This window comes from Achroia grisella, unplaced genomic scaffold, assembly GCF_030625045.1.
Source record: "Achroia grisella isolate CSIRO2021 unplaced genomic scaffold, CSIRO_AGI_Agris_v1 utg511, whole genome shotgun sequence".
NCBI lineage: Eukaryota > Metazoa > Arthropoda > Insecta > Lepidoptera > Pyralidae > Achroia > Achroia grisella.
Genome location: NW_026712905.1, coordinates 1,772,503 through 1,799,223, shown reverse-complemented (window position 1 = coordinate 1,799,223; position 26,721 = coordinate 1,772,503). Strand labels below are relative to the sequence as shown.

The 26,721-nt window shown below is 30.1% G+C and overlaps 1 protein-coding gene across 1 annotated transcript in view; it reads left to right on the top strand.

The window, feature by feature from the left end:
* LOC131846609 (uncharacterized) overlaps positions 1-19,689 on the top strand; it is an 81,552-nt gene extending 61,863 nt beyond the window's left edge. Inside the window, exons 8-9 of the mRNA XM_059195946.1 lie at positions 12,276-12,372; positions 19,463-19,689. Of these exons, the coding sequence (XP_059051929.1) occupies positions 12,276-12,372; positions 19,463-19,575 (210 nt within the window). The 3' untranslated portion in view covers positions 19,576-19,689. The remainder of the gene's footprint in view (positions 1-12,275; positions 12,373-19,462) is intronic.
* The last annotated feature ends 7,032 nt before the right edge of the window (positions 19,690-26,721 follow it).

Below are 26,721 nucleotides of genomic sequence, written 5' to 3'. Positions count from 1 at the left end.
ATGATCTGTGCAGTGCACGTGGGAAGTGCTTAATAATATAATAGAAACTTTAAGTATAAATAGTAGTAATAAATTATGTATTTCAAATTATGTAGTAATGATTTAAGATTGTTTTTTTTTATTTTTCCTGTTTTTCAATTTTCAATTTAATTTTAAATTTAATTCAAATATTTCAATTTATACTTATAAGTATAAATTGAATAGGAAATAACAAAAAAACAATAATATTAAAAGATTGCAACTGCTCTAAGAAGATTCTATACAATACCTAGTTTTGATAAGGTCTACTTAGGTAAACTTACAAGAACTAAGGTATGTAGGTAAGGTAAAACAATCGATTGAAACAAATCTGAATAGATTTAATGGCTGAAAATTGCCAGAAAGTCTTTCTGGTTCACCTGTATTGCGCGTTTCAGTTAATCTGCGTATATCCTCGTTTAAGATACAATGTAGCGAAAGTTCGAGAATAATTCAGTGCAATTTATAAATAATTCCCTTCTGCCGCATATTTCATTTACTGCCTTTCCTGTTGTGTGCGAGGTACTTGACTTAGCCTTAAAATTCTCAGTAATGTTTTATATGGAATAAATATTTTTGTTAATCTAGGAAAGCGAGATTGATAGTAATGACTACTAGGCGCCTCATAGCATAACTAGTTTCTTAGCTATATACTCATAATAACATATGAATCCAGTTTTGAATTATTATAACAATAAAATTATAATTAAAAATAAATATATTCTACTGTTTTATATTTGTTAACAAGGTCTCTCATATATTTCTAACTAGCTTCACGCCTCGGCTTTGCACGGATGTACATGTATTATACACTAGCAGTGCCCGCGACTTCGTTCGCGTGGTTATCATAAACACTATCGTTTTCCCCATTCTTACAACATTTTTCACTGATGCTTCGGTTCTATCGTTCGTGGCGTAGTGTTATATAGCTTAAAGCCTTCCACGACAAATGGACTATCCAACACAAAATAATTGAAGTCAACAGAAAACAAAAAGAATTTTTTAATTCGAACCTGTAGTTCCTAAGATTAGCGCGTTCAAACAAACAAACTCATCAGCCTTGTAATCTTATATATAAAATTCTCGTGTCACAGTTTTCGTTCCCATACTCCTCCGAAACGGCTTGACCAATTCTCATGAAATTTTGTGAGCGTATTGAGTAGGTCTGAGAATCGGCCAACATCTATTTTTCATCCCCCTAAATGTTAGGGGTAGTCCACTCCTAAATTATTTTTTTTATTTTAAGGCAAAACAACGTTCGCCGGAACAGCTAGTATTAGTATAAATATAAACCTTCCTCTCGAATTACTCTATCTATTGCTAAAAACTGCATTAAAATCCGTTGCGCAGTTTAAAAGATCTAAGCGAGCAGACAGCGTCAACCATTAAGTAGAATGCTCCGTAAGCTGTAATTCAGTTGCAGTGTAATATACAGCAGTGAAAGTACAGGTTATTGAGACATGACATCTTATACCTCCGGAATAACAACGCATAAGGTGTTCCTTTATATAGGCGGCATGCACTATTCATATATATACGAGTAAACAAAAGCTACTAATGCTTTGGCCCTTAGTTTGTTTACTATTTCCATTCCGTAAAAAGCAACTCTCTGTTAATAGATATAAATACTATTTTCAGTGCAAACCTATTACGTCTATTACGCATTAATTTACTTAGATACGTGCTTTGTATTTATTACATTACATAGTTAATTTAATTAGTCCACGACTCGTCAATCCGCCGCCGTTAAGGCCACACCCACACTGCGCCCCAAGGCCCTGTAATTTTACCTCGGTTCGTCTAAATTGCTGTAATACATCTACAGCTGAAGTGTAAGTGGCGACTTAAATATTTCCTCCCACTTAGTACCAGAGTGGTTATACAGATAAAATAAACAATCTTTTAGCTGGAATACATATGAACATTCTCGCGTGAAATACGCAGTTTCTCTCAACTTAAATTGTTCGCAACGAAATGTATAAACAAGATACGCCATATTATTATATAAATGTGTATAAATATACAAATAATTTATACGAGTAAATATAACAAGATAAATTATTTAATTGCACCAATTTGCATGTCATTAATAAGCCCTATTTTCAGTTTAGGGTTCTAATTTGAATGGCAGATAATTAAGCATTTAATTTACCTCTATCTCTTTCTCTCTTTATAATAGTCACATTCACATTTAATCTTTTGTATAAAGAAATAAGACGTAATTTTTTTTTTCTTTTATGATTGAAATTGTGAAGTCCAAAAGTTATGCTTATAATCTGTGAATTACTGTTACAAAATAGTTTTCTGAGGTAAAAAATATAAGAAGCATCACAGCAACAATTTACATTGTTAAATAAGGAAATTAGTTACAACCAAGTGTAGTTTCACGAAGCGGTACTAACAATACTTAAGTACAATATAAAATTGTTTTTAACTTTTGGAAATATTTATAGTGTACACGTAAAGGAACAGGCAGACGGAAAAACAGTGCCAATTACCGGGTCCAATTGTACTTTCAAACCATTCAGGATCCCATTAAAATAAATTAAAATAAAATAAAGCTATTAAGAAGGAGTTAGGTGTTAAAGACGCATATAGAATAATTACGTTTTGATAATATAAATATTGTAAATAAAATAAATCTATAAAAGTAAACGAGATAATTAACATACAGAAAACATACCTCATTGATCGTGTCCATCACATTCTTAACTTCTACTGATAAATTCCCTAATATTTTAGGTTCTACGCAAACATATGCAAAATAGATTTGATATATGCAATTCATTTATACTTCTTAAGTTAACAATGAACCGTTTTATACGGAACAAACTTTCATGCGGGTAAATTTGAGAACAAAAGCTGGTAATTAACGCTATGTAGGTGTATATAGATGGTAATAATAAAATATTAAAGTTTGTACTTCGTGATGAGAGTAGAAAGTCTGAGGAAAACTTTGGGCAAAGTCGTCTGCGTGATCTCACGCATCATCATCTGCCTAACCTATATTTGCCACCAAGCTGATTTATAAGCTGAAATGACAGTCAAATTACACAGGATACGGAGCTATGTATTCGTTTATTACAAGGTATCAAATTTAGATAATAAATTAAAGTTATAACTATAAAAAAATTGCATAAAATAAGTAGATTATATATTATTAATATCGTGACGAGAATACGGTACTTAAAATGACTACTTAATGTAAAGGTATCAAATTATTTAAAATTTCCTGTTATTTTGAGTAATAACTGTCACTTGTCTTCGAGACGGCCTCGGTGGTCCACAGGAAGTAAAGCTACTTCCGATACTCGCAGATTCGATTCCACGCACGGTGCAAACATTATGATTATTTCTATTGGTCTGGGTGTTTTCTATATATCTTATAAATTACAAAAAAAAACAAGATATCTAAATATTTATATCAGTATATTTATATCACAAGCTCTGCTTACCATGGCACAAGATGGCGCTGTGTTAATTGTCCAGGGTTATTTATTTGTCTTTGTCGAAAAAGTCCCGAGGAAGACCCCTACTAAAATTGCAGTTCAATATTAATAACAACCTAAACAAAACGGAACTAAATGACTCGACGACCTAGGACAGACGTGCCTGGCGAAGAAAGTCAAGGAGAGCCAGCCCCAATTGAAATGTGAAAAGGCTAGACAGATAGAGAGAGAGAATAACTGTCACTTATCTAAATCTAATTACAGAGACAGTTAATTTTTACATATCTAAAAACTCTGAAAAAATAATTACTTAAATAACTTACCTTGAATTTCTTTATACAAATAAAATAAATTACTTTTTTCTTTATACTGGCACATAAGAGTTACAAAATAGGTTCCATATAAATATTAATTAAGCATTTCATCTTATTGGATGCCACGAATGTCCACGGATGTCCAGACAGCGAATAAAATATCAATATTGGTAATAAATGTCACAGGAGTGCTTCACAGTTCGTTTATTATTCAACTGCCGTTACAAAATTAATCATTTACACTAAAGTTATTTTATATCTACCTATATAACAAATATATATATAATAATAATAATCTTAGGACAATTCACACAGCGACATCTAGACCTGAGTTAATCTAGCTAAAGCTTGTATTATGGGTAATAATAACTGATAACTAATACAAATACATAGATACTTTTTTTCCTAAATACATACATATTATACATAGAAAACACCCAGACCGATACAAAACATCGTAATCATGAATATAAAAGTTTTTGCTGTGCGAGGAATAGAACCCGCGACCACTGGAAGTAAGGCGGTGTGATAAACCACTAGACCACCGGATCCGTCGAATATAAAATATATTTATTTGATCAACTAAAGGCTTCCTCCAAAATCAGACAGGGTGGTATGGATTGTATTAAATATGTTGATATTACTTGTAAGCATTTAATTTAGCTTTTTGATATCCACAAGCAGGAAGAATGAAAAATATATGTTGAGTATATTTTATAAAAGGTTTAATCTTTGGAAGCACATAGAGAAGAGTATGTAATATTATTATGTTTACGTACTTTGAAGATAAATTATGTTTACACAAATTATACGATAAATTACATATACAATATTTTGTTTCAAACGCTGTAGGTATATTTTGACATAGGTAATTAATTATATTTCTGTACACAGTATTATAATACATATAGCACATTTTTTTGTATACAATTGGAATTGCAAAGAAGCTAACGGTATACTTGATGGTAAGTGGTAACCTTTGCCAATATACATGAACAGCACAGACATATACAGACATCACGTCGTCACGGCCGTACTACCTCTCATGCTGCCCATTCCAGAGAAAATGTCATGCCTTCCTACCCTATAACTTCACGGTACCTCTCTTGCGGTGTTATTCCAGAGTCATGTCATACCTTTATACCCTATAATTTCACTGGCATATTTCACAATCTTATAAAGCAATTACTTGGCGGCTTTCCATGCGGCACCATTTCAAAGTCATATCATAGTTCCATACCCTGTACCTCCATACCTCCATAGGTATGGAGGTACAGGGTATGGAGGTCGCCTAGCAGGGTACAGGTATGGACCTAGCAGGGTACAGGTATGGACCTGTACCCTGCTAGGCGACTGGAATAAGTTTATACAGAGGTAACGCAGAGGACTTAGTACAAAGTTTATAGTGAGTGATAAACTATTATATAAAACCTACTTAAATTGACAAACTGTTATATTAATACTATTTAGATCTCAATAATCAATCTTCAAAACAATTTTACCATGATAATGGTTGACTGCCTCGGTGGTCTAGCCGTTTAGCATACCGCCTTCCCATGGTCGTAGATTCGATTCCTGGCACGGTACAAAGATTTGTATTCAAAAGTGTGATTGTTTATATCGGTCTGTATAATTTCTATATGTGATATAGGATGTATATACAAAAAAAATCTATGTATATCAGTTATCTACTACCCATAAAGCAGAGCTTGTGTCTGCTTACCGTGCGACTAGATGATGTTGTGTAAATTGGCCAGGTATATTATTATTATATATAACTAGTAATATATACATTTAAATAGTATAAAACAAAGTCGAGACCGCAGTCTATACTCTTAGATCTCCTAAATTACCCAACCGATTTTAATACAGTGCACAGTAATAGATAGAGCGATTCAAGAGGAAGATTTATGTGCATAATACGTGCTAAATATAGTATTAAAAACACAAGATATTAAAAGATTTGTAATGTATCCGCACGACTATTAAGCGTAACTATACATATGTAAATCATTATGATATATATCAGTATTAATTAATTTTATATTGATTAGTGAGTCGTTTGAGGGACGGAGTAGATAAATAGTTCCGCTTCAGAGATTTTAGACTGGATTCTCTCTGTTCCAAGGCTCTTAATTAATCAAGCGATCTCCATACAAAAGCCTCGTCGTTAAGCGTAACGCTGGTGTAGTGGTTTGCCTATCAGTAATAAAGTTAAAGTACAATATCGTATAATACAGTGTGTATAATTTGTATAAATTATTAGTAGGATTTTAATCTTTAACCTAGCTGTTTGCGGCGGTGCTACCCGCTAGTCTGTCTATCTAGACTCAAGCTAAGCAGAGCTTGTGCTATGGGTACTAGACAAGAGCTATAGTAATAATAATAATATAGTAAACTTAGGACAATTCACACAGCGCCATCTAAACCCAAGTTAGGCTAGCTAAAGCTTGTGTTATGGGTACTACATATACATAGATATTTTTTTTTGTAAATACATACATTTTATACATATAAAAAAACATCCAGACCGATACAAACAATCATACTCATGAAAATAAAAATTTATCGATCTATCGAATCGAACCCGTGACCGTCGGTCACCGAGATCGTAGTCGTCGAGCTATAAATACTGAAATTTTTTTTTTTTGTAAATACAATCACGATAAGAACAATCATACTCATTTTACATAGTATAAAATGTAGTTGATTCCGCTGTCTGTTTGCTTCGATCTTTTAAACTTTGCGATGGATTTTAATGTAGTTTTTAACAATAGATGGAGTTATTCAAGTGGACGGTGTCGCGTACGAAGCCGAGGCGTACAGCTAGTGATATATAAATGTTTGTACCATCATTTGTACATACCATTTGTTTGTACAAGGAAACGAATCTGCGACAATCAGAAGTAAATTGTGTTGCTAGACCACCAACTCCATCATGATATGAATAGGCGAGTAGCAATAGTTATGTCTGCGTTACAGTTTATATACAAGTATTTAGGTGACGAGTTATACGACTTTTTACATCAGTTAAACCATTTTACTTGCCATATCAGCAGCATAACAATATATTAAAGTAATCGCAGTATGATATAATTCTTTGTCCTGTGGAAATGTTATATACTATAATTTTATCTTTATACTGGTAATAAGTTAATTTAATACCTATATAAAATAATTTAAAAGAAGAGTTTTATTTTTTGTGAAATATTCTTTCAAATATTGTCAATTACTTTATGTTGATATCTGATGATTTTATGTAAATAGACATTTTGCTAAATGCAATATTGAGTTTAGAATTTTCTAGTTATTCCTGTTATATGTTTTGCAAAAGAAAGTAGACACTATAGAAATAGAACTTACATTGAAATTCATACCACAAATTAGCAATACCCATTAAATAAAATGTTGAATAGGTTATTCTGAGAGATGATCACAAGTCTACTAGTTTTTTTTGGAACGTGTTACTGAATAATTCGCTATCGTTCTATTATTCTCACATTTTTTTTTATGATTTTCGTTGCTTAGTTTCTTTTACATTGATTTCTAATTGATATTCTATTATTAACTAACCTAGTTATGAGCGGACTTACTTAGCTAGACATTGTACAAAATCATCTGCATACTTTATTTAAAACTATATTATATTATTAGTATTGTATATTGTACATATGTGTTATATATAAACATTCCTCTTTAATCCCTCTATCTATTAAAAAAAAACACTTCAAAATTCGTTGCGTAGTTTTAAAGATTTAAGCATACATAGGGACAGACAGCGACAGCGACTTTGTTTTACACTATGTAATGATTTGTATTTAAATTCGAATGGCAATGGCAATAATAATATTTTACAATAAAACATATTGTAAGCTCTATCTGGAATCAAACACGCACCTATCCGCTATCTAAACCAATTGATTTTCAGTTTCAGCTTAGAATTTTCTTTTAATCTTTTAGTTTGTCGTCAGAAATTAATAATTATAAATTCGTCTTAACCATATAAAAAAAAACCACCACAATATTAATAGCATTTCCTTTGATTGCGTTTCTCCATCATATTAAATAAAAACAAGTTCGTTTCAAGTTGTCACAAACAAAGAGTAAATCAAATAAATTATGAATATTAAAGAAAAAGAAAAGTTCTCTAAACGGGCTAATAAAATATTTTGCTTGTAAAATTAATGAAAAACACTCTCTTGCCCTATATCTTGTTTCTAGAAATACCGATCAAATATATTCAGGTTATGTAGTATAAATATTATTCATTTCTACGAAATTATGTATAATTAATAAAAACTCTACCTATTGCGTGTAATATGGATTTATTGCGTCTTTTTTATATTTCCGATTTTAGTTCTTCTTACTCAATTCTTATAATACAATTGTGTTAAAATGTAACTTACAAGACAATTCCATGCCTGTTAAAAAAATTTACTAACACAAAACAAAATTTTTGAGATTCATTCCTAACGTCGTCTACGAAATTACATGCTACGGTAGATTTGACATATCATATAGGTCTATTGAATAATTACTGCATAAAAAACATTACTTATTTTTTAAATAAAATAGTAAGTATGATTTAAAATGGTAACTGTAGATGTATGAACATCGGTATAAACATTATAGAGTACAAGAGACGCCTATATTGTCTCTCATGTGGTGCCATTTCTGACGACTAAATTGTCTTTCTCTGTAGTTATTGTTTCATATGCGATGAGACTGTTGTGCCAGCAGTTTCACCATTAAATTTATAGCCTATATGTTATTCTGAAGTATGGCCATATTAAAATCCGTTCGGTAGTTTTTGCGGGAAAGAGTGACAAACATCCATATATCCATCTACAGGTATTTAAAAACTTCCACGTTTATAATATTAGTAGGATACCTTCAACTGAAGCCAGTTAAAATAGGTAAAACGAGATGCCGACGTTACTTTGCATCTTAAGTAATGATTAATAAATAACTTATAGTATATAATTATAGTATCCTTAAAAAATATGATTATCATCATCATTTATCATTTCAACCTATCCATCATCCATTGTTGAAGATATATCTCCCCACACGACCCCACCTGCGTCCGAGTGCGTCCATCGATTCAATCATTTATCTCAAGAAATAGATTTCACCGATGAATACTTACACTGACATAAAGCCTGCAATATTTTAGTATGTGATAATCTTAATCTTTACATATAATAACTGTCTGTCTATATGTTAAGGTTTTACTTAAAAAAAAGTTGGGAAGAATGGAATGAGTTTATACAATGTTCTGTTAATTATAGATCAAGATACAAACTTTAGGAAGCTGCCAACATCCCCCTGAATGGTTGAAATAATAATCTATGTGAATACTTTTAAAACACCACCTGTGATATTACTTAATAGTATATTATCATTGGTAATCAACGTCTATGTGACAGACTCGACCCATTGGCTTTGCGGCGAGATATTGCATCTCTGTGCATTTTCTACCGCATATATCACGGGGAGTGTTCTGAGGAATTGTTCGGATTAATACCAGCTGCTGAGTTTCACCACCGTACCACCCGCCAGAAACTGAAATACCATCCTGATCATCTGGATGAACGGCGGTCTTCCACAGTACGGTTTTCTAGAAACTTTTTGCCTCGCACAACCACATTGTGGAATCACCTGCCAGCAATGGTATTTCCGAACCGATACGATATTGAAACCTTCAAGAAAAGAGCTTATTCCTTTTTAAAAGGCCGACAACGTACTTGCAATTCCCCTGGTGTTGCGGGTGCTCATGGGCGGCGATAATCACTTACCATCAGGTGAGCCGCATGCTCGTTTGTCCCCTGTGTTATAAAAAAAAAATATTAATATTTCAATACATCGTTGTATTATATATAAATTTCTCGTGTTCACAATGTTAGTGACAATACTCGTCCGAAACGGCTTGACCGATTTTAATAAATTTTATATGCGTATTCAATAGGTCTGAGAATCGGCTACTATCTATTTTTCATACCATTCAGTGATAAGGGTATTAGACAAGGGATTTATTGGACAATTTTTTTATAATGTGGCATTGAAAAATTCATACAACCCCAAATGTTCACCCTTCTACTATCAACCCCTGTTTTTTATATGGCAAAACAAGATTTGCCGGTACAGCTAGTATTATATAGTGACCTGAAATGAATGTAGACAGACTGAGTAGGCTGAACTTTATTGGAATTTTGCTAATACATCATATTAAATTATAGTATGATTCATTACTCACATATCTCACTCGATTCTAAACGATTGTTCGGAATAGTCTAAAGATCGATCGACGCCAGTTGGATTCTCATTATTTTATATTAACAATGAATTATTCATTTATTCTATTCACCAGAGTTTTAATTGGAATTCTAAAGATATATTACGTATTCTGTTAGGAAATTTTGAGATAAAGATTTCAGTAATCGTATAGAGATAAAAGTTGTAACGTGATACTAATGACTGGAATTAGGGATCAGATAAGAATAAAATTGGATATTTCTTTATGAATAACTAGCTTTTGCCCGCGGCTTCGCTCGCGTTAATTTATCCCCTTAGGGGTGGAATTTATTAAAATCCTTTCTTATGGGATACCTACCTCATAGTAGCTTTATGCATGAAAGGTCTTAGGCCGATCGGTTTATAATTGACAAAGTTTCATACAAACATCCATCCCCTATTTTATCCCCTTGGGGGTAGAATTAATCAAAATCCTTTCTTAGCGGACGCCTACGTCATAACATCTACCTCCATGCCAAATTTCAGCCCGATCCGTCTAGTAGTTTGGGCTGTACGTTGATGATCACTATGTCAGTCACCTTTGAGTTATATATATTTAGATTAGGAGTGATACAGTAAGTACAGTTATTACGATACATAAATAAATTGCGGCGATACATATATATATGTATATATGTATTATGTATCGCCGCTACCGCTGTAGATTGCCGTTGTCAGTGATGTGACCACATAAACAATATTATATTAGTATTATAATATGGGCCATTAGTGGACTGAAATATAATAAATATATTTATATTATATAATAAATATATTATATGAATATCCCGGTACAAAAAGTATATAGATACAAAATCTTATTCTTCTTTTTTATCTTAAATGGCTGCCATTAATATTGATTGTTAATTTTGCGAACATCAACATTTTTGATCGAAATATGTGTGATTAATAGATTAATATATTGTGATAAATGTTTAACAATAACAATATTTTATAATACAAGAATAATAACATGCATTTCCATATGCGGTAATCACTTGCCATCGGGCGGGAAAGGGATTGTTAGTACTGTGACTGATGACCTCATTGCTAGAAATATGGTATGTCAGGTTGATCTCCACCTGATTCCCACTAGAAACCATAATAAGAAATTCCTGATGAATTTATCACAAAACGCTAACTGATCTGAGCATATTTTTATCTGATCATCCTCCATTGGTACCCCGCCAGCGTAAACTATTGGCACAGACGGATGCACAGTTCCATTATCATCAAGTAAAATCATTTACTATCCTCATATTATATAACAATGTTTGTATAAAAGGCAAATTTACTTGTCACTTCTTTTAAATTAAACGAAGAATGTCGAGAACTTAGATAGTCAGAATGTAAAAGTTTTCATTAACGTTTATTCTCCATATTATCTGACGTAATATAAAACAGAAGTTTCAATGTAAACCGATATTGAAATTTTGGAATTTGCTTACGTTTGTTACCGCAAACATTATATACACGGTTACGCATGTTCCATTGAAATTGAAACTATTGTATAGTCAATAGGCTAACTTAATAATTGAGGTACCTTTTGGTATACACAGGTTGCGGACCTTGTGAGATAACTTCGCATCTCTATTGTATGGGAAAGATAATAGAAATCATATTAATTGGTTACATGAAGTTTTGTATAAGGTCCCTAGTATACCATATTGCAAATATAGAGCGGATATTGTTACGGGGAAAGTAGCTTTCAGAATTACTATACTATTTGTAAAATTATTTCACTTTCGTTGGTTACAATAATTTTTTTTTGTATATATTATTACAGTTTTTATTGTATTAAAAAGTAGTTTATTCTATTAATATATTTATGTATTTATGTAAATTTTGTTATTATAATTATATTATAAATCTTTATTCTTTTAGCAGTATTCAAGTATATCTGCACATACCAAAGGTGGACTGGGAGAAAATGATATAGCATTAAGTCAACCTTTTATTCAAATTTTAGTGATCAATAACTAAAATAAATAAATAATATTTTGTAATTTAACCTTATATTATAAATAGGAAATACATTATTTTTTTGTTTGAAATAGATGAACTTAAAACACCTTAATAGATTTTTTTATATATTGAAAGCTGCGTAGTAAGTTTTCTATATTAAATATATAATAAATGCACCCGATTTTAGTGTAGCAACTTTAAATATATTTAAAATAAGATGTATTTTTGATGACAGGTGTCTCGACTGAAAGTGGAGGATGCCGGAAACTACACGTGTGCATTGAAAGCACCATTACACATGAAAGCTGTTGCAAGAGTACATGTTTTACAAGGTCAGTATATATCAAAGACGACTTGTCGGAGAAATACGAGTATTATATATATATATATATATATATAGGTGGTGGTAATAGTAATATATATATATATATATATATAGATGTGAGATGTAAGAAATGTGTTTATAATTTCACTAATAGAAACAAAACAATATCACAGCTCAACGTTAGACATTCCATATTTAAATTTATTATTTTTATTTTTAAGAAATAACTAATGTCATCTTGCGAACAAAAAATCGACTCTAGTAATCATATTTCGTAAAGAATTATATACTTTTTTGGACATGTAAAAAAAAATAAAAAAGTGTCCTTCAAACTTTAGTTCTAAAAACCGAAATGTTTATTAGTATAATCTAAAATAGTCTATTTAGATTATTACTATCTAGATCTATTAGGTATAATACTATTACTATTTAGATCTATCAGGCTACTTATTAAGCAAAATTTTGAAAACGTAACTTCCTTTATTATACTAAACTTTGGTTGTTTCTATACTTAAATAAACGAACAAATTTGCTGATATACATATAATCCTTCGTTGTATGTATATATAAAAATATTATTTCTTAGAAATTTTATAATAAAACTATAGCTACATTTGGAATATTTTTAATCATAAATTTCAATCATTATCATGATTACACATGAGCCAAATTAAGATATAAATAGTAGTCTCTCAGACTCCTACTTGGCATTGAAAAATATTAATTAGCTACTAGATTAATTAGGTTAAATATATGTTTATATGAGACTATTTCAGTCTGTCACGTGACATACGTGACGTTAACATGGGATGGAATTTCTTTAGCGTAGTCATTTAAATCTAAATGACCGTGTCGTGCTATATATTGGATTAGCACACACGCCACACGCGATATGTAAACTGGATCTGCCTTGTAATTTAACATAATATCAAAATCTACAAAACTCACATTGAATTGCAGATCATTTTTTATATATAATTGGAAAGGTATAGAATAGAAAATAATTTATTGAAATAAACTTGGACTGCATACTTTGAAGCACTTTCTAATAGTTATCACATTTTTTTCCCATCTACCGCTCATTCAAAGCTTTCTCATCAAGAAGAATGAGCAAGAAACTACGTGTTGCTCTTTTAAATAATTCTGTTGTTATTTTACATTTTTAAGTTGAAGTGTGTGAATACACACTACACTAACACTAATTTAATGAAATACTCAAATAGAGAAAATATTAAATATACAACCAACTGGTTGAGTAACTAAATCAGATATTGTTAGATCAGAACAGTCTCTACAAGCAGCACTCGTATGTATGTATACGAGTGCTACTTGTAGATTTCAAAGACAGGCCATGCTTGTATATATACAAGCATTTAAATCAACAATCATTTATTCATGTTGGACATTTTTGCCGCTTATGAACGTCGCATTTTTCGCATTAATATTTTTTCTCTACCGTCCAGTTCAGTATATAAACTCAATTCAAAAGATTTCCGGTCTACTCTAATGTTGTTGGCCACACTTCGGCTTTACAGTTTCAACGGGAGTGAGTGCAGATGGCACTCCAAATGCGCGGAAGGACTTATAGAGCGGCTGAATACCAATTCCCGCCCTCAGACTAAAATAGTATCCGTAGGACTTTAGTCTGAGGATACCGCTAGGGCTTCGAACCTCGACTCAAGCCGTCGTAATTTTGAATTGGACGGGAGATCGACTTAGTGGTAACCCACAAATATCGTGTTGTCATGTGACGCTCAGGATACCACTCATGCATTGCCATTCCGCAGGACAGTCATGCCCCCATGTTTTGTAATATCACTAACTTTTCTACCGAAATACATCTAATAATGGGAAATTCTTGGTGACTGAAATAGGCGAGACTGAGGCGTTCACCTATATTACTTTTTACAAACTATACATTTTTATATTCTTAAAATTTTACAGAATTTATAGTGTAAAACTCCACTTTTTAGGAAGCAATAATCACCTCCTTGTACAGTGAGATTGAAATGCGGATTGCACTTGTTTTTAATAGACGTTTATAGTTATTTATTTATATACTAAATATGTAATGTAGATGATAAGTATTTCTTATGCTAATTCTTCAATACATATATTAATTATAATTTAATTTGTAAAAGAGTCGCGAGCTACAAGGAGGGCACTCGAACGTTGTTGTAAACCTATACAGAATATGTAATGAAACAATACAAAAATACGTTTACTTGAAGGTTTGAAATAAAGCGTGTATTAAAATTCATTCTTTCATTGCATTGTTTTCATTTGTGTAAAAAGTGTGAGATGAAATAAAAGCGGAAAATTGACGGATAAAACTCTAACTGTATAAGATTCCTCAAACCCGATGTATAATATACTTCAAACAATTTATACAAACGAATAAATTATACATAAATTGCCTGACTTTAAAGACCTGAATAATTTATTCCATATTCTGAAGAGCGTCCTCAGAAACTTAAGAAACTAGTTCTTTCTGATGTGGTTGATATTAAATAGTATTGTTGTATTCGTTCAAGAATTACTTAAGTCTACCCTTTTGTTTGCAACTATTAGAGGACAACTTTATACAGGAACATGAGACTTCGTTATCTTATTAGTAAAGTTGAGTAAAGTCTAGAGATTAGTTCGTGTAACTACAAAGGAAGCACGCACATAACGTCGAAATTGTAGACTACATATAGTTTGCTCAATGTAGTTACAGGCAGGTTAACTTTAACTTCAGTTCAATCTTAGGAAGTAGATTTAAAATAATAATAATACCCCTGGACAATTCACACTACGCTGTCTAGTCCCAACTTAAGTAGAGCTTGTGTTATGGGTACAAGACAACTGATATAATTTCTGAGATATTTTTTTTTTGCGGATAAATCCGAATATTCGTTCATTCGGGTATTATTCACTAATACTGTATATTCTGTGGATGGACCATGGAAACCCATGATCCTTATAGGATCAATTAAAAAAAAACAACTACTATTTAATTATTGGCCTTACAAGGAACATAGCATTTTATTGTTTACTTACCTTATAAAGTCAAATCGAGCATTTTATCAACAAAGCGAATCTTGAATGTCTTTTTTCTTTAAATATAACAATATAGCGTTTGACTTCTTAGTTCCACCACAGATCAATATTGACTTTCTAATTTCCGCTGTCAATTGTGAATTTATAAAATAAGCATGATTTGTTCCTACGCTGTTTATTGACAGATTTCTGTAGATGCCAATAAACAAGAATATCAACGTTCCGAAGTATGACAGACGAGTACTGACGTGTTCTGACGTGTCTCTCCGATTTCGAAACGTTGATATTTCATTGACATAAAATAAGCAGAAGCAGTAAAGCCAGATTGGAGATTTTCTCCAAAATTGGGACATTCTGTAGTGCGGGGAGGAATTTTGGGAGAAAACAAGTATAGGGTTATGGGGAAAAATAAAGAGTTAAGGTCTGTAAAAGGACTATAAAGAACAACAATTATGGAACAAGCTAATAAGAATTAAAGTCACCAGAGAGAAAAGTGATCGAATACAAAAAAAAAAATTTAAGAACTGATACCGAACCAGTAAATTAGATAAAGGTCGTTAGGATACAGATTTCTTTTTAATGTTTTAGGGGCTTTTACATATGTATATTTTATAGGGAAATACACACAGAGTACATGTAAAGTAAATAATAACAATGTGTGTTGTTAGAACATTTTACAACGATGAAGTTAGTATAAAAAAATGTTTTGCATATACATACAGGTTTATTGCAAAGTAATCCTGTCTTATATATTTGAGAAAATAGATGTTTACATTATTTCATAAATTCATCAATATTCACTCTTTAAAAATCTAATGAATATAGATTTTTAAACCGTAAATATTGATGAATTTATGAAATAAATTGTCAAAAGAAAGAAAGTGTCGAATAAAAGCGGCCTTTATTTTTAAGGCTTTAAAGCTTAGTATTACATTAATAAGTATGTTATTTCCATTATACCTTACTCTTTGTTGTAGTTTATTCATGTAGTAATAAGAAAAAAGACTACGTAAACGGGGAAAAATATTAATTAATATAGACTACTGACGTAACAGAATAGAATGAAAGTAACAAAACAAGAGTCTACAAAAGGAACTATAAATTTTAAATGCAAATTTGGAATATTAAACATTTCTTCATTAACCAGTTACAACACTTTTGGTACCTAATAATAACATTTTGTAATAATATTACTGCGGAATGACTGCGAACAGAGATGAATGGAAAAGAAAAACATATTACGCCGACCCCAAATAAATGGGATAAGGAAGAAGCAGATGATGATGATGATGATGATGATAGTTACTAATATTGAGTCCGCAAATTTTTACCAATGGTATTCAGTAACGCAATAGTTACGTTTTTACATATAAACTGTTGATATAACTAAAACACCACATTTCTGATTTCTGTCTCCATATATTTGTATTCATGGGTATGATTGTTTGTATTGGTCTGTGTGTTTTCTACGTATATTATGTAGTTACAAAAAAAATATATATTTAAATGTTACTTTCAGTTACCTAGTACTCATAATAGAAGCTAAGCTTAGTTTGGGACTAGACAGCCCTGTGTACGTTTAAAAAAGTTTAATTTTAACTGAAGCTTACCACAATACATTGGTATACTACTCATAAATCAGTCAAACCATAGATAGCGTGCACAGACAAACTGACAAAAATTTTAGCAATGATTTCAGTTATATTACGCTGATAATACTCCTAATATAAAAGTAATTGTTTTTCATATATATTTTCCATGTATAGACATTGTTACATTTTTATTATATACTATCTACCGCCCTGGCTTTACACGGGTGTAAATATATTGTACATATCAACCTTCCTCCTCTTGAATTGCTCTATCTATTGCTAAAAACTGCATTAAAATTAGTTACGTAATTTAAAAAGTCTAAGTGAACAGACAGCGGAAGCGATTTCGTTTCATAATATATAAAGATATGTATATATGGATTTAAAATCAAATCTAACAAAAAGGAAATTAAAGTGGAAGAGAAAAAGGAAAACAGATAAGGATGAAGATGAAAGATGCTCTGTTAGCGAGAGTAGAGAGAATTGTAGGGGTACTGCCATAAAGATAAATTACATAAATGACATTGTTTTCAGTTACCAAACCTATTTTACTGTTTCACATTAAGCACATACAGTTTTTGCTTTACTTATTAATATACTATACATAGTATGTATATATACACATATATACACACACATACATATATACATATATACCTAGTCCAGCCATGAGTTTTGTTACAAACGAAAATGCAGTTTTTTAATGAAGTAAGGTAATATTATTAAAATTTATACCCACATATTTATTAAAGTCTCAGCAAAAAATAAAATAATATTATATTTGAAATGGCCATCTTTGGCTTTTATACAAGCCTTTAATCTGTTGGGTCACGAATCTGTGGAATTACGTACTGTTTCCAAGGGAAATTTCACCACTGCTTGCACCAAGGGCTTTTTTAGAGATTTAAGTCGCCGTGTCCTTTAAACCAGGCTATGTCCTATTAAACTGACCATAATTTGAAGTCTAAACGGTTGAAGTCTGGGCCAGTCTTCAGCTCTTATAAAGTGCAGAACTTTGATTTCAGAGTCAGAAATGAGTCACATTCAGCGTTACTAGTATGTTTTAGCTTTTAAATTGTATAGTATATAAGATAGATAGCTTATAAGAATACTGTAATACTGAATAAATGTCTTTATTATTTCAAGCGAGGCTTGGATAGTTCGTGCTTTATGATCAGATGCAGAGTCCTGCTAAAAACTCCACGGTATATTTTTAAAAAGTGTATTGCTGAGAGGTTTCTCAACATGATCTAAGACTGTACAAGATACAGTCGTAGATCATGTTATGAAACCTCTAACTTTGGCTAAAGTTTTCATTCCTTTCCACAAAAATGTAGTTTTGTGACTTGATAAGACACGCTTCTGTGCCTTTCACCTGCGTATCGCGATAGTAGGCGTTTTGATTGATCCACTCTTTTTTATTGTAAATATTGATTTAGGACATGTCCTGTATATCGACGGTAAGCGCCGAGCTTCAGGTCTTGTTTTACATATAATACGCGACAGTCCTAGCGGGAATCTTCATTTCTAGGGATAATTTTTTTGCTTCCTAACGAGGTTAATTATAAATTTAGTTCACAAAATAAAACATTTCAACTGTAGAATATCTCAAGTACATATTAATAATATAAACTACTAACTATAACCAAGTTTTCAAACTCATTTCTGAGTCTTCGAAAACTTTAATTGACGTAAAATTATTTAAACTGTTTAACTTAAAGTTTTCTCTAAACATAGATTAAAATATATTTAATTTCAACATAAACAATATAACTTTATTGACGGATAAAATTAGAAAGAAGTGACTGAAATAATTTTTGTTTTTCATGCTTGAACTATTTAAACATTTTTGTGAGTAATTATTCCAAATATTCCAATAGCCTTAAATGTATTATTATTAGATGCTTATACAAGCATAGATACAGAAATGGGATATACTCCTTTAATCCTCAGGAATGCTAACGCATAATTAATGTACTATAGTAGCATTAACTAAAATAGGTTTACTAAATTCATGCTGTCTGTATTCATAGACGCAATTGCTTTTAAGAGTTGTTTAATGTGAATTAATTGATTCGTTTTTTTTATTTTTTTTATAAAATTTGCCCACCTTTGCTCATATCTTCTCTAATTAATATTGACTAAGTAAATAATATTGACCGTATCTAACAGTGCAAGAAAGAAAAACCATAAAATCGTTACGAGACGAAAACTAAGCTTATCTGTCTGCGTGTATCACATAAAAATGGTGACGTACTGATCCTACGTGCGTTGCCATTAATAAATCTGTTAATCGAAGTCCTACGAAATGGCAAAATGTAGTAAGAATGCCGATAAAGCCAGAGGTATACCTTTAGTTTCATCGGCAGATTATACAAAATTAATTCTATTACTATTCGTGTAAAGCGAGTCGTCTATGTCTTCATGTGGTTTGATAGATTCTTAATTGGTTTCTTTGCACAGGATCCAGCCTTGCAGAACTTCAAAGTGGTGTGAAGACTACGACCAGCTACATAAGTTTACTCTTAGCAGCCATACTGGTTGTATTTGGGACGGAGTACGGAGATATAAGGTGACCTAGTTAGATGACCAATTTAGACAAGAGACGGTGACTATTGGATATCGCAGGAATATATTTGACACACTAGAAACACAGTCGGCTACAATCAACGCGGGGTAAACGAATTATCTGGAGGCATTGAATTTTTCCTTATTTTTCTTTCTTGACAAAAATGTTACATGTATTTTTCTATTTGTAATCTTGTAATATTCGTAAAGAATATTGTTATTAGGTCTAACGAACGTTTTCCTTTTCACAGTAATAGCTAATCACATCATAATCAATTATTGAATATTTTGGCCGTGAAGCAAATTTAGTTATAGTTAACTTCAAATTAAAGTTTAATCTGAAACTTTAAATAACACAACAGTTTTATGTTACGAGTAGTATTGAGTACTGTTCTAAGTAATCGCTCTAAGTGGTTCAGGACTACAAAGATCAACTTTCTAAAACTAAGCTAATTCTGTTAAGAAATACTTCAAAACTTATTACCTTTTTTATTACATTGAACAATATTTATTTTTAATGCTACATTATAATTTTAAGTTGTCTAAAGGAGAATAGACTTATTGAAACAGTAATAACTAGATGAAATTTAAACAATCATTATTATTAATTACAATATGCATTATCAATGAAATATTAATCGCTAAATAATAAAAGGCAGATCAAAACTAATAATTTTAATGACTATGAATATAACTCTTCAACAGATTGGAAATACTAAAATAATACAGATTGTTACAAAGTAATATTTGTCTAAATTTTTCTTTTATTCTAGAAGTAATTTTAAAGTACAATATTTACAGGACTCTGATAAAGAGTTAAAAAAATAAGAGATCACAGGCTATTGTTCTTTGGATGGTTTAATTAATTCTAAAAGTATGTCATTTTTATATTCTTCTTTGTCCAGTACTCCGTAGAACGGATGCTGTTAAAGATCCTAATGCTGGTATACCGTCCAAGGATCTTTGTTAAAACGGACCATTAGTGAGAGTGTACATAACTGTACAGTACTAATGTAATGTAACTATAATGTAATACAATACATTCTCTACATTTGCGTGTAATATTGACTGGTCTAATTGTGTCCGAGACAATTTTGAAAATTAATTAAATAAGTCGATAAACTGTTGGTTCTGAATTTTTATTTATGTAGTAGGCCGTGTAACTGTTCTTTCAATTTACAATAAATTAGAAAACTGTCTAACTACTCACTATCTTACTAAGTCACTGACTTAGATTAGATGTCATGCTTCTTAAAGTATGACATCTAAGCTTAGTAAGTGCATGAGTGGTATTATAGTGGTATATTAACTTGATAGCATAATTTTCATGGTATTATATATATAGGTGACAAGTTACCACTTACGATCCGATGGCAGTCTACTTATTTGCCGTTTACATATAAAAAAACTTAAAATCTATCTTAATGTAGACATTTTAACAATTGTAAAAATGTAAATTGGTTTGAATAGAGTTACAGTTGTGTTTCTTATTCATTCTTCTAGAATTAACAATTAATGCTCTGGATTAGAAGATAAAAAATATATTTTAATTATATATGAATTCTTTTATATTTATTTTATATTATACTACCAAACCATTCTGACTTCGCACGGATGCTTTACAAATTTTTGAATTTCTTGTCTTGTTTTATACATATAAATATTCCCCTTGAATATCTATTGCTAAAACTGCATTAAAACCCATTGCGTAATTTGAAAGATATAAACCAACAGACAGCGGCGGCAATTTTGTTTAATGTAAAGATTCTTTATTTATGTATTATTAATTTTCATTTGGAAACCATATACATGAGTTTATAACTTCTCAACTTACAAAATGGGCATACACATCTACTCATGCAACAGTTTCTGTATTGTTAGTTGTTAAGTAATTAATCTACTTTCAAAGTACTCACTCTGTCTCCTTATTGAATAACAAACGAGTTTTCAAGATAACGTTTTCGACAATCATTCCCAAGTAACATAACTTTCTACTCAGTCTATTTAATCGTCACTGGGTTAAGAGGGTGTTGTGCGGTGTTCCATTTAGTTAATCGCTTTCTGGGACCTCCATATAAGTGTCTACAAAACTTTAATGAAATTATAAAATTTGGTTGTATTTAAAGGTAGTTTTTATTCTATACTAGCTATTCCCGCAATTAACTTCATTTTTCTAAAATAAAAGTAGCTTAATTTACTCCTTATTACATCAACTACCTGCCAAATAAAGTCCCGTCAAAATCGGTCCAGCCATTTCAAAGATTAGCCGGAACAAACAGACTGTCTGACTGTGAAACATTGTAAAAAATATTATTTTGGTGTACCGTATTTCTATTCGTATGCATGTAGTTAAAAATGGTAATTTCATTATTACAAACAGACACTCCAATTTTATTTATATGTATAGATTAAAAATTTGAAACAGTTATTTATACACGAAATGATAACTATTAGACTGTGAAAAGTCTACGTAAGTACCTCAGTCAACCTATTTCAGACGCAAAACTGCTTAATTTGTAAGCTGTGTAGAATACAGAATTGACAATCAATTTACAGGATAAGAATTATGACATCTTATTCCTCTCGAATGGCAAAGTATTAATGGTATCGCGAGTGTACCGTGATAACGTATTCATACTTGCCATGAGTATATAGGCGACGGTTACTGCTTACCATTAGATAAACTGTCAAACTGTTTGCTATTCCAATTACATAAAATAAAGTTATTTGAACTCATTATAATTTTTATGCTGATTAAAATCTCCCAACCGAGACATCATCCACATAAATCAAGTTAATTTATAAATTCGATTGGGTTGCAGTATTTTGTGTTGTAATATGTCGTTGTGATTATATATACACATATGAAAATGGCTGTCTTTTCACTTATATCTTTTAAATTACGCATCGGATTCTAATGCAGTTTTCAGAAATAGACTGAGTGATTCAAGAGAAAGATTTATGTGTACAATACTTGCATGTTACAGTAAAATAAATTAAATATAAAAGATTATCAGAATCATATTACTAAACAGAAAATATGTTTGAATATAACTTTACTATTATTTTAATTTATTAGTAATATACAAACAATAATAAATAATTGCGATGTAATAAAAGCTATATTATTAAAAATTGTAAATATCTATCTTTTTATTAATAACAACACACGTTATATATATAAGTAACAATTTATTTTCAATAATTTTCTTATTTATTCATTTATCGAATTGTCTCTGGGCACATAAGATTAAATCTTATAATACATGTATTTAATTATTCATGTTCTTTCATAATAAAATAATTATTAATTCATTATGAACATAATAGAAGCTATATCATACAATTACAACATATCTCAAAATACTGTCACCATATCATATTGATATCGTGTTTTTCTTTCCACTATTTATTTCATATTGTAAATATCTATATTAAAAAATATTTTATGAAAAACTAGGTAGGTATTATATGAACATTCCTTCTATTCATATCGGGAACTATCACGAATGGCATTCAATTGTTTACAGTTGAAGAATATTACGTTCTTGTAATACTTTATCGTTCACATATCCTATTTATATGAATGGAGAATGCAATTTAAATCCATAAATATATTGTAAATGCGTTTGTTTAACAAATTTATTATTAACTTATACTATCAAAAATGTAACTTAATATGTGTTTCATAATGAAATATTATTGTAAATATTTCACCATGATTAAATTATGTTTATAAATGACTGTAAATATTTTTCATCAGTGACTGGAATTATCACATCAGTCAAACTGAGTTATTTCATACACATACTAACATATCATCGTACAATAAATGTTTTTCTTTGACTGTAAAATAGTTAGCATTTAGTATTAATAATAAACCACGTAAATAGGATCAAATATCAGAAAATTAAAGGATGATTTATGTGACGCACTATATTTTGTATTATACATTATTATTTAATATAATAATACTTAACTAAAAATCACACTATGCACAGATATTATAGTATATAAAATGTACACCTTTTTAAGTGTTATTTTTAATTAATTTGTTATTTTTAAGATTAAACAGAATTCCGGTGCAGTAATGTATTTTTTATTATAAATTACTAAAATAAAACTGTAATCAATATTATGAGTAACTTTACTTAATTTCGAATATTATTCTTATACTAATAATTTAATATATTGCATATTTTATACAATGTTGAAAACAATATTTCTACTTATACAGTTTATGAAATTTTGTTGTAACAAATATTGTTTTAATATTGTATGAATGTTGGTTAAATTGAATACTAAAAGGTGTTTGTTATATTTTATGTAGACCTATATTATTTTACATAATTATGAGGAAAGTTCAACCGAGTGTTTTTCACTGAATAGACAAATTAACACGATTCAACATGGCCCACTTTCGGCGGAATTCATTGCTTTTCACGGATTAAAATTATAAAACGGGTAGACAATGCTCAGTCAATTCGGTCCATTGTATGAAACTCGTTAAATTAAATGTTTGTTTTTTATTGATGATGTGATAATTATAAGATAAATAGGTAAATGTTTTATTTACATCTTCAGCAGACAGAATAGAAAATAAAAACCAAAATAATTTTAAAATATAACAAATAATAGACAGTAGCAATAGTATGTTGCTCTGTATCATATATATAATATATATTATATACCTTTATTGTATTATAGTTTGGGAGAAAAATATATTTAAACTCTTTAGCTTTTAATAAATAAGTTATGTTTTTATACGTTATTTATAGTACTATGAATTAATTTCTGTTTTATTATTTATTATATAAAGTATATATAATTGAAAGATCTCACACAATAAAACTTCTATCAAATTAACTGATAAACACAACAGCACTAATTGTAAATATAACTTATAGTATTAAAATTATTATACAAGATTATATAAACATATATAATTTTTATCACATATCTGTTAATATCAAATTTTATTTCGTTATACATAAATTGTATTTAAATTTATTTACAAATAAATAAAACAGTTTGTATAATTAATGATAGATTGTATTAATATAATTATTATCAATAATTTATGGTATAATACATATCGGTGCTTTTGTTGACTGTTAATTTAGCGTTAATGTTATATCACTAATGTAATGATTATATTAAATGTATAATATTGTGATAAGTTTTATAATAAATAAGTAAAAATTAATTCTGTCTTTTAATTTACTTTCCACCTTGTGATTTCTCATTCCATTTAATCATTACATTTCTTGTAGAAAGGTTGTAATATAATTTCCCATAAAAAATAACTTTGTTCTAAGTCCTATGTGTCTCTGTCTGTCCTGTAAGAAAACTTCTACTACTTATATTAAGGATGTCATCGTTAGAATGGCTTACAACCTGAAGATCCACCTGATGGTAGTGGGACTATTGCCTACATATATAAACAGCACTACGAATCACGTTCTTATGTGGTACCCGAGAAAAATCATGCAACTCATGAGTTTTGTCACGAATCCAGTATCCAAATCATGTATCTTAACTAATAATTTCACTGCCTAATTTGCACCTACAATCGAAACACAGGTTACAAAACAAGCTTTCTGGTGACTGAAATATAATGTGAGACTGAGTGACTGCGTGGCTAACGCAGACAAATTTTTACATTCTAACTCTGGTGTATACTAAACTCGAAATTTAAAAATGACTAAGTTTTAAAGTCTGCAAGTTGATTAACACAAATCTCTGTTAGGTCTTGGACACTACAACTGAAATTTTATGAATATTAATCATATCTGTCGTGACAAACGGAATTAGCAAAATAAAGTTTCACCGAAAAGTGTTAATTTGTCCCCTGGAGAGAAATTGAATTAATTTTATGAAGTGATATTTCAAGTGTTTCATTATGGACCTTTTCCGTATTCTATTCTGTTTTTGAACATTAATTTGATTATTACTTTTTAAATAACTAACCCTACTTGCTTACGAGGTCTATTATATAAACTGGCGTAAAATTACTCAAAAAAAATATCCTAGTTTTTGTTGTATTAAAGTCGATGGTAAACAGACTGAAGTGGTAACCCTCGTCTATATACATGAACACTAAGTACATCATGTAACAAGATTTCATCTCTTAAGTAGTATCTGGTAGTAAATGGTAACCGTTGTCCATAAATTTCAAATTCAAAATATCTTTATTCTTGTAGGTCTACTACAGACTCTTATGATATGTCAAATCTACCGTCAGCTCGGAATGATTTTGAGATCAGAAGAACTAACAAGAAACTCAGATCACATTCTTTTCAAATAAATGTTGTACATGTTTACAATAATACAGATTCATTTTTAAATTCACATTTGGAAGAATAGAGTGACCACCAGCATATGCTATATAATGAATAGCACCATCATTATTATGTGATAGAATATAAATATGTACTATGCATTTTTTTTTGTATTGGCCAAATTTGTTCTCATAGGTGTAATACCACTATGTTAAAGTAAAAATGAATGAAAATAGAGAGATGCTTATACATATAGATGTTTATTATAGCAGATCGCAGTGACAGAAGTGTTATAAAATAAAATGTATAAAAAGAACTCGTATATTTTAAATATGGATAAACGAATATAAAAACTGCCTGTGACTCTCATTGTAGGTCTAACAGTTAAAGATCTCAATTCTTTTACATACGACATAATACTATATGTACAATTAAAATGAGAATATAATTGTGATTTTAAGTATATATTATACAAATACTTTACTACTTTACTAAGTACTTTAATAATATCATTCGACTGATTCCACGCCTTCCAGGCATTAGTATAATTACTGAATTAATAATTTCATATAACATGAAACTACGACGATGTTATGAAAAAATTTACGATATTAAAATAACAAATTCATCAATTGTAATAGATAGAAAGAAAGATAGAACGTTTTTCTTTCGTTAATAGGTTATTAATAGGCTTACAATGTTATTGAAATTATAAATAAGCTATTAAGACATCTGTTACGGAACTCTTTAGAGTCGTTGGAATAAATTACTTTTTTATATTTATTTGACATGTGTTTAAAATGAATATATCTAGTTGTATATTGTTTTGCTTTTGTACTATACCATTCATTGTAATTGTTCTAAGATAAAAAT